General features: G+C 44.9%; 1 protein-coding gene across 1 annotated transcript; it reads right to left on the reverse strand.

Annotated features, from left to right (window-relative positions):
* Positions 1 to 1,575: 1,575 nt before the first annotated feature.
* LOC103072270 (zinc finger protein 396-like) lies at positions 1,576 to 2,595 on the reverse strand. The gene is given in 1 exon segment (XM_082931476.1): positions 1,576 to 2,595. A coding segment is annotated over 1 exon segment (1,020 nt).
* Between the last annotated feature and the right edge of the window lie 7,525 nt (positions 2,596 to 10,120).

Here is a 10,120-nt window from a genome sequence, read left to right on the forward strand (position 1 = left end):
TTATTTTTTCATGACTATTCCTAGGGTTTTCTCTCTCTCTCTTTTTTTTTTAAATCGAACTTTAGTGATTTTCTCATTTGTAAAAGAGTATCAAAATGCAAGGTCTTAACATCATGATAAATTGTCTAGAAACTCATTTACTAAGAATGCATAAGACCCTGAAAAGGTTGTCCTGTGATGCCTGAAACATGTTCACAGCTGATTTATGCCAAAACAAAGGCCATGAAGAACTCTGAAGGATAGTCACCTGCTGTTAAGGGTTCCCATTTCCAGGTAAGTACACTTCTCCATTATGTGCTGCACTTAACCAGGTAACATCAGTCTTCTCTTCATCTTCCTTATTTCTTTTTTTTTTTTTTTTCCGGTATGCGGGCCTCTCACTGTTGTGGCCTCTCCCGTTGTGGAGCACAAGCTCTGGACGCGCAGGCTGAGCGGCCATGGCTCACGGGCCCAGCCACTCCGTGGCATGTGGGATCTTCCCGGATTGGGGCACGAACCTGTGTCCCCTGCATCGGCAGGCGGACTCTCAACCACTGCGCCACCAGGGAAGCCCTTCCTTATTTCTTTATGTTAAGGTGATCATCAACTTTATATAAGCACCCACAGATAACTGTTCTTATTAGAACACTCATCATATTTAGGCCACTTCCTGAAGACACGTAGAGCAAATCTTAATGCTTTCACTGAGATATTTCCAATATAAATTGTAAAGGAGATATTCTTTTTTTTCTACACAGGAAATTACTTAGTATCATCAACAGTATGTATAAATGATGTTATACATCAACTATACCTCAATTTTAAAAATGGAAACAAAACAGTATGTAGGTTCTCAGGTCTTCATAAGAGATGAGTAAAGTCCCTTTACTCACCTGCTTCCTAACAATGACCCTGGACATTTCAGCTTAGGTCTTGAGGTACATATCCTTTTGGGTCTCCTCAATCCTATTCTCATATTTTGAATCTGGTAACAGAAAATAAAACAGGAAATTTATTTTATTTTATTATTATTACTTTTGGCCACGCCACATGACTTGGAGGATATTAGTTCCCTGATCAGGTATTGAACCCAGGCCTGCAGCAGTGAAAGTGTGGAGTCCTAACCACTGGACTGCCAGAGAATTCCCAGGTAATTTTTTAAAAAAACTGATTTAATCTTTGGTCTAATAACTCCAATGTGCAAGTAACAAAATGGAGAATACCCACTTATATACTAACTCACACACTCCTTCTCAACAGGGAAAATGTACTTGTCTAAAAAGGAACATACTAGTTCATTATTTGTGTTAATAATGGAAACAGTAGAACATGTCTGAGAGTATCTTTTCAAGAGTTGCACAAGGGATGGAAATCCAATTTAAGCTTTAGAATTTCAATCATCTGAACTGACACTGTACTGAAAAGCAGAAAAGCAAACAATGCTGACAGAAAATATTCTACATTCTCTCCTGTGGCTTTTACAACCTTTGAAAGGAAATTGGTGCCAACTGAAACTACCAATTTATACTAAAGGAGTATTTGTGCCTTGTATCTGCTCCCCTGTTGAAAAAGTTCTCAGTAAATACTTTGACTCCCTCACAGCACTGATAGGACTTTTTCTCCAGCATGATTTTTCCTATGTCTGAAAAGATTCGAGCTCTGACTAAAGGCTTTCCCACATTCATGACATTTGAAGGGTTTCTCCCCAGTGTGGATTCTTTGGTGTTGAATCAGGATTGCACTTCGGCTGAAAGCCTTTGCACACACGTCACATGTATAAGGTTTCTCTCCACTGTGGATCCTCTGATGTAGATTAAGGGCTGAGCTCTGACTAAAGACTTTCCCACATTCACCACACTTGTGTTGTTTTTTTCAAGGATGGTTTCCCTGTCTTCTTTCAAACTTTCTATCTTGTTCACAGGTTCCTCTAAATGTGAAACTCTGGGAAGCATTCATTTGAAGAGTGTTAGAAACTTTGTAATGCAGTTCTTTGCCTGAAGAAGTCTTTCGCCTTGAAGCTAATTTCACATGTATAGTTCTGGTGTCTCTATCATTTTGTCTGAAGGTGTGAAGCTCCTTCGATGCCCACTGTAGTTGCTTTTTTGTGGGCTTAAGCTGGCTACGTGGTGTCTCCTGAGTAATTTCACAAGTTGGTAGCTTCTTTGCAAGAATGTCCTCATTTCGTCCAAGAAAGACCTGTTCAGCTGCCCTGTCATGCTCCTTCTCCAGCTCCTCCAGCATCACCACGGCTTCCTCTCCACTCTCTGGTCGGTTCTCTTGAAATCAGGCCTGCAGCTCCTCAGGCAACATGGCCAGGAACTGCTCCAGCACCAGCCGCTCCAGGATCTGCTCCTTGCTGTGCACCTCTGGCCTCAGACACTGACAGCACAGCTCACAGAGCTGGCTCAGAGCCTCCCAGGGCCCAGGTGACTCCTGGTAGTCAAACTGCCTGAGCTGCTGGCGGTAGGTCTCTGAGCTGTAGTAGCTGCTCCAGTGGTGGTTGGAGACCATATTACAGGCCTGCCCTCCCTCTTCCACCTTCATTACCAGAATGCAGTCAGGGTCCCCTGAAGTTTGTGGAAGGAGTTTTGATGTCCCTCTCAATTTTGCAGACATTTGGACTGGAAATAACTCAGAACTGCTAGGCTTTAATCTTCAAGAAGGTGAAACTCTCCTTATGGACACTCCTCCGGCCTAGGAAGGACAACCCCGCATTTTGGGGGAGAAGCCGGTGAAGCAATTCTTTATTCTCATTCCTTCTAATCCAGGAAAGGAATCAACAGGTTAGGCAAGGTGTTGTATATATTTAGAAAAGCAGAAATCAGGAGCTAACTTAAATGTTGCCTAATGATCTCATCTTTATGCTTAAGATCTAAGGAAAACAGGGATGAACAAACACAAAAGGGGCAAGGAGCTGCTTACAGAGGGTTGGAGAAGATAAATGAGAGATCGCTGTCTTGATATTCTTGCAGAACCATCACTGAGTAGAAGAGTTCAACTCATTCTGTAAAGTTCTAGAAGCCCAAATAAGGACTTAACCATTTGAAATCTGCAGAAATTCCAGTTCAATTTTAGGTACAACTTTCTGTCAGAGTGCTCAAAAAGGAACTTAATATGGAACTATGTTGTCATATGTATTAAAAAACAAAAAAAAGGTGTGTATGGTGCTGGTTTAAGGAAGGGTGCTACACGCATATGAACACATGTACAAAATCCTCCTGCTACGATACAACAGTGGAGGACTTCCTTGGTGGTGCAGGGGTTAGGAATCTGCCTGCCAATACAGGACACATGGGTTCAGGCCGTGGTCCGGGAAGATCCCACATGCCGCAGAGAAACTAAGCCCATGCCATCACAACTGCTGAGCCTGTGCGCTAGAGCCCGCGAGCCACAACTACTGAGCCCACGCGCCTAGAGCTGGTGCTCCGCAGCAAGAGAAGCCACCGCAGTGAGAAGCCCGCACACAGCAACGAAGAGTAGCCCCCGCTCGCCGCAACTAGAGAAAGCCCACGCGCAGCAACGAAGACCCAACGCAGCCAAAAATAAAATAAATAAATATTTTAAAAATACAACAATGGTTCCACAGGGAGGAGACTGAGGTAGGATGGAGAATTACCCTGTTCAGCGTGCTCTTTTGTTCTGCATGTGTTTTTTGTTGTTGTTGTCGTTGTTTGTTTGTTCCTTTTGGCCAATCAGCGTGGCTTGTGGGATCTTAGTTCCCTGACCAGGGACTGAATGTGTGACCTCGACAGTGAAAGTGCCAAGACCTAACTGCTGGACCTCCACGGAATTCCATGCATGTGTGTGTTTTTTTTTTTTTTTTTTTGGCTGTACGCGGGCCTCTCACTGTTGTTGCCTCTCCTATTGTGGAGCACAGGCTCCGGACGCGCAGGCTCAGCGGCCATGGCTCACGGGCCCAGCCGCTCTGCGGCATGTGGGATCCTCCCAGACCGGGGCACGAACCCGTGTCCCCTGCATCAGCAGGCGGACTCTCAACCATTGCGCCACCAGGGAAGCCCTTGCATGTGTTTTAATACAGAGTAAAATGAAATGAAAAGGATCCCCCTAACAGTTTTCCTGACATTGATGGTACTTAAGCAGAGTCTTGTCAATGAGTTGATGCTTTAAAAGGAATTCCTGGGCTTCCCTGGTGGCGCAGTGGTTGAGAGTCCACCTGCCGATGCAGGGGACACGGGTTCGTGCCCCGGTCCGGGAAGATCCCACATGCTGCGGAGCGGCTGGGCCCGTGAGCCATGGCCGCTGAGGAGGGCTTGATGGTTGCAACCTCCTTTGTTTACTGATATGGCAGGGGGGGATCTTCTCACCCAAACACAAAAAAAAAAAAAAAAAAAAATGGAAATCCTGCTTTGGGTAAGGCCCAGTTCATGACAGGGTCAATACATGGCCTTTTCATTTAGGGATGCTATGAATGAGGTAATTGAGGCAGGGAGCCCGGGAAAGTGGGGAGCCCTTGATCTACCCCATTTCCTTCCAGGCTCCAGGAGAGAAGGGGTGTTAGCCTCTCAGTTGCACAACCCGGACCCAGCAGTGGTTATCTGAGGCAGACAGAAGCCTGCAGCCCTGTCTTGATTTTTTTCCTTATGCTTTTCTGCTTGAACATTTAATCCCTCTTTTAGTTTCAAATCAGCACAGTGGCAGATATTATCAACAACCATTATCCCTGTCCTGAGGTAGTTGTCAACCCGGGGAGAGAAATAGGATCAGCTCTGGGGAAATACCGCCTGGGCTTTGCTTCTGGAGGCTGTAATTGCCTCTGTCAGGAGACGGATAAAATTCCACTTCGCTCTCTGCCCCCAGAAACCAGTGTGAAATTCTCTTCCCCTGCATTCCTCTGGGCTGGTCCTATTGAGAACGAGGCTGGCTCCGGACAAGAAGGAAATTAAAGCAGACTGCCCCAGTTACAAGGTCTCACCAGATCCTTCCAGCTGCTGTGGCCTTCTCCAGGTCTGCTGACCTCCCCCCAGGCACCATGGCCTGCTGACTGCCAAGGCCATCTCACATCCTTAGCTCGTGTCCACTCTGACGAACTTCCCCTTGCCCAGGTTGACTGATGGATTTAACACTGATCCCTGACTTGACCATAATCTCTCTGATGAGGTCACCTTCCTGGCTTTGCACCTTCAGCCTGGTGCTACCTTCCCGTCCCGTGAGACAAATGTTGTGCACACCCACTTGTCATCGAGGAAGCGAAAAACAAGTTCTGTCCCTCTTGATAAAATACCTGATTATGCTTTGCATAAAGAGAAATTTGCTTCAGGGAGGACATAATATATAAATGCTGGACTTCCTTGGTGGTGCAGTGGTTAGGAATCTGCCTGCCAATGCAGGGCACACCGGTTGAGCCCTGGTCCGGGAAGACCCCACATGCCGCGGAGCAACTAAGCCCGTGCACCACAACTACTGAGCCCTCACACCACGACTACTGAAGCCCGCGTGCCTAGAGCCTGTGCTGTGCAACCAGAGAAGCCACCGCAATGAGAAGCCCATGCACCGCAATGAAGAGTAGCCCCCCCGCTCACCACAACTAGAGAGACCTACGTGCAGCAACGAATACCCAATGCAGCCAAAATTTAATTAATTAATTAATTAAAAAAAATATATATATATAGGGCTTCCCTGGTGGCTCAGTGGTTGAGAGTCCGCCTGCCGATGCAGGGGACACAGGTTCGTGCCCCGGTCCGGGAAGATCCCACATGCCGCGGAGTGGCTGGGCCCGTGAGCCATGGCCGCTGAGCCTGCGCGTCTGGAGCCTGTGCTCCGCAAGGGGAGAGGCCACAACAGTGAGAGGCCCGCGTGCCGCAAAAAAAAAAAAAAAAAAAAAAGAAAAAAAAAATATATCTCAATGCTGAAAATGGGATTGCCTTTTAAAAGGGAGAATGTCTATTCAGCCTAATTCGGGGACTGTTCCTTTTATCCCCATTGTTCAGACTAACTCTACAGTTTGTGAATTAACCAGATACTTTCCCTTATCTTGTTTGGCCATCTGCCTTGCTTCTCAGTTATTTAGAAAGTGTTTTAATAGCATCTTTACCAATAAGTAAAGAAACAGAAAATGACATTTTTTTGACAGAAGCTTTTTTTGTTTGTTTGTTCATTTGTTTTTTACTATTAGCTTATGTGGGAAGAGTAGAATTTTACTAAGGATTGAATTGGATATCTTCTGAAAATGGCAGGCTAAATCATGGGGAACAACTCTTTCACTGAGAAGATTTAGAAAAGCTGCACAAAATATAAGAATACTTTGCTTAGAGGCATCAGGGGAACTGACTGCACAGTATGGACTTATGGGGCTGAGATCTATACAACAACTGAACTGAAGGAGGAACATCCAGCTGTAGGCCTACTGTTGTCCCAGGGCATCTGCTAATGCCTGAGAAAGTGACTGAAAGATTGAGAAGCTGAGCAGTTACTATGAAAGCCTTGTGCGGGGACCTCCCGTCTTCATACCTCTCCCTGAGCCTTCGGTGAAATCCTGCATATGGCAGGCTCAGTGCAGACTTAGTGATTGGTGAGCACAGGTCACTGATATGAGCTAGTCTAGTCTCCCTTCCTCCACCATAACTAGAAAGTAAGACTTTGCTTTAGGAATACATGGTAGGTCCTGGCTAAGCTCAAACTAGAACTCAGAGTATGGAGGATGGGCATCTGGGAATTCCTCCAGGTGCCCTATTGGCATGAATTGGTATGAACAGAGACCTTGGTCTGGGGGCTGGAGGGGGTTGAAGGGTGGGATGTGTGGATGCCTGAGGAGAATGGGCAGAATGAGGATAAAAAGTGAGGATGGGTAAGCACATATCACCATCACTATTTTTTTTTAATTTTTATTGGAGTAGAGTTGATTTATAATGTCATTAGTTTCAGGTGTACAGCAAAGTGAGTGGGTTATACATATACGTATACACACTCTTTTTTAGATTCTTTTCCCATACAGGTCATTACAGAGTACTGAGTAGAGTTCCCTGTGCTGTACAGTAGGTCCTTACTGGTTATCTATTTTGTATATAGTAGTGTGTGTATGTCAGTCCCAGTTTATTCCGCCCCCCGCCCGTCACTATTGACTGATGGGGTAGGGCCCCACAGGGGAAGAGATGTGCTCCCCAAAGGCTCTGTCGCAGAGCTGGGAGCCTCTAAGGACCAGGTGACAGACTGAATCTCAAAGCTGGTGGGAGGTCCATCCTCTATGGTCTGCACATTTGCAGCGGTCCTCCATGGACCATTGCAGCCACCTGCAGAGGACAGCAGGATCCAGTCGAGCTGGGTACCCAAGAAGGGTGCAAGCAGCAAAGGCCAGGGCAAGATACCTCAGAAGAAAGCTGGGCAGAAGGGCATAACCCAGCCCTGATGGGTCCCAGAAATTCCCTGGGGAGTGAGTGGGGCTGGGGAGAATAAAAGGTGCTGAGTTGTCTCATGAGCATGTGGGAACTGAGGCTTTTCATGTTCACAGTATTAATTCAGTTACACCCTGAGTGGGGCCCGGGACCTTTCGCTCCAGATGAGAAATCATAATTTTGGGTGGTGGGGAAGGATAGACTGGGAGTTTGGGATTGCTCTATACACACTGCTATATTTAAAATAGATAACCAACAAGGACCTACTGTGTAACACAGGGAACTCTGCTCAATATTCTGTAATAACCTAAATAGGAAAAGAATTTGAAAAAGAATAAATATGTGTATATGTATAACTGAATCACCTTGCTGTATACTTGAAACTAACACAACATTGTTAATCAACTATACTCCAATATAAAATAAAAATTAAAAATAATTTTATGAAGGAAAAATTTTCAGACAGAGATCACTCTTTCATAAATGTATAGAAATTCAAATTTTAAAAATTATCCTTTTTTGGGACTTCCCTGGTGGCACAGTGGTTAAGAATCTACCTGCCAGTGCAGGGGACACGGGTTTGAGCCCTGGTCTGGGAAGATCCCACATGCCACGGAGCAGTGAAGCCCGTGCACCACAACTACTGAGCCTGTGCTCTAGAGACCGCGAGCCACAGCTGCTGAGCCCACGTGCCACAATTGCTGAAGCCCATGCACCTAGAGCCCGTGCTCCTCAAGAGAAACCACTGCAATGAGAAGCCCGTGCACTGCAACGAAGGTCACCCCTGCTCGCCGCCACCAGGGAAAGCCCGAGTGCAGCACTGAAGACCCAACACAACCAAGATAAATAAATAAATTTAAAAAATTTTTTTAAATTATTAGTTTTTTTTGCTATTGAGTTATAGGAGTTCCTTACATATTTTGGAAATTTATCCCTTGTCTGACATATGGTTTGCAAATATTTTCTCCCATTCTGTAGGTTGACACAGCATTTTATTGTTTCCTTTGCTATGAAGAAGCTTTTTAGTTTGATGTAATCCCACTTGTCTATTTTTGCTTTGTTGCCTGCGCATTTGGTGTCACATCCAAGAGGTCATTGCCGAGACCAATGTGAAGCTTTAAAAAGAATGAGCTGGGCTTCCCTGGTGGCGCAGTGGTTGAGAGTCCGCCTGCCGATGCAGGGGACACGGGTTCGTGCCCCGGTCCGGGAAGATCCCACATGCCGCGGAGCGGCTGGGCCCGTGAGCCATGGCTGCTGAGCCTGCACGTCCGGAGCCTGTGCTCCGCAACGGGAGAGGCCACAACAGTGAGAGGCCCGCATACCGCAAAAAAATAAAATAAAAAGAATGAGCTAAAGAGTTGAGTAGACATTTTTCCAAAGAAGACATACAAATGGCCAATACGTATACGAAAAGATGCTCAATATTAGTAATCATCAGGAAAATACAAATCAAAGCCAAAATGAGGTATTACCTCATACCTGTTAGGATGGCCATTAAAAAAAAAAAAGATAAGTGTTGGTGAGGATGTAGAGAAAGGGAACTCTTGTACACTGCCAGTGGGAACGCAGAATAATGCAGTCATTATGGAGAAACAGTGTGGAGGGGTTACAAAAAAAATTTAAATAGAACTACCATCTGATCCAGCAATTCTACTTCTGGGTATTTAGCCAAAAGAATTGAAATCAGGATCTTGAAGAGATATTAGCACGTCAGCACAGGAATTCTGGGAATTCAGAATTGCAGCATTGCAGCATTAGTCACAATAGCCAAGATGTGGAAACAACCTAAATGTCCAGGATGGATGAATGGATAAAGTAAATGATAAAATGGAATATTATTCAGCCTTTAAAAAGAAGGAAATTCGGAATGTGTGACAACATGGATGAACCTTGAAGATGTTCTGCTAAGTGAAATAAGCCAGTCACAGGACAAATGCTGCATGGTTGCACTTACACTATCCAAAACAGTCAAACTCATAGCATCAGAGAGTAGAATGGTGGTTGTCAGAAGCTGCAGGAAGGGGAAGAGGGTATATTGTGAATCAATGAGCATAAAATGTCAGTTTGCAAGATGAATAAGTTCTAGAGATCTGTCTTGCAACATTGTCCCTATAATTAACAATACTGCATTGTAGGGACTTCCCTGGTGGCGCAGTAGCTAAGAATCCGCCTGCCAGTGCAGGGGACAGGGGTTCGAGAAGATCCCACATACAATAGAGGAACTAAGCCCGGGCACCACAACTACTGAGCCTATGCTGTAGAGCCCGTGAGCCACAACTATTGAGCCCGCGTGCTACAGAGTCCATGCTCCGCAACAAGAGAAGCCAACTACAATGAGAAGACCGCACACCTCAACGAAGAGCAGGCCCCGCTCGCCACAACTAGAAAAAGCCCGCACGTGGCAACAAAGACCCAACACAGCCAAAAATAAATAAATAAATTTATTTTAAAAATACTGTATTGTACACTTAAAATTTTATTGTTATTAGATCTCATTGTTAAGTGTTATCATAGTAAAATTTTAAATCACACTTTTTTCTTCAATTCATTTTCAAGTTTCTGCTCTCAACCAGATTTTGTTGAAATTACAAAGGAAGATTCTATCCTCAAAGAGGCTATGGTCTTACCAGAGAGACATTCAAGGAATTTTTTTGAAAATAGCAAGGTACACTGACTGTTTAACTGACAGTGAAACTGACAACTGCTATTCCTCTTGTTGCATTTCAAGTTTCATAATTCTAATCCACAGTGTCACTTCACTTCCCAATTCCAACTGACATCTTTTTGATGTA

This window comes from Lipotes vexillifer, unplaced genomic scaffold (assembly GCF_000442215.2).
Source record: "Lipotes vexillifer unplaced genomic scaffold, Lipotes_vexillifer_v1.1 scaffold472, whole genome shotgun sequence".
Lineage (NCBI taxonomy): Eukaryota > Metazoa > Chordata > Mammalia > Artiodactyla > Lipotidae > Lipotes > Lipotes vexillifer.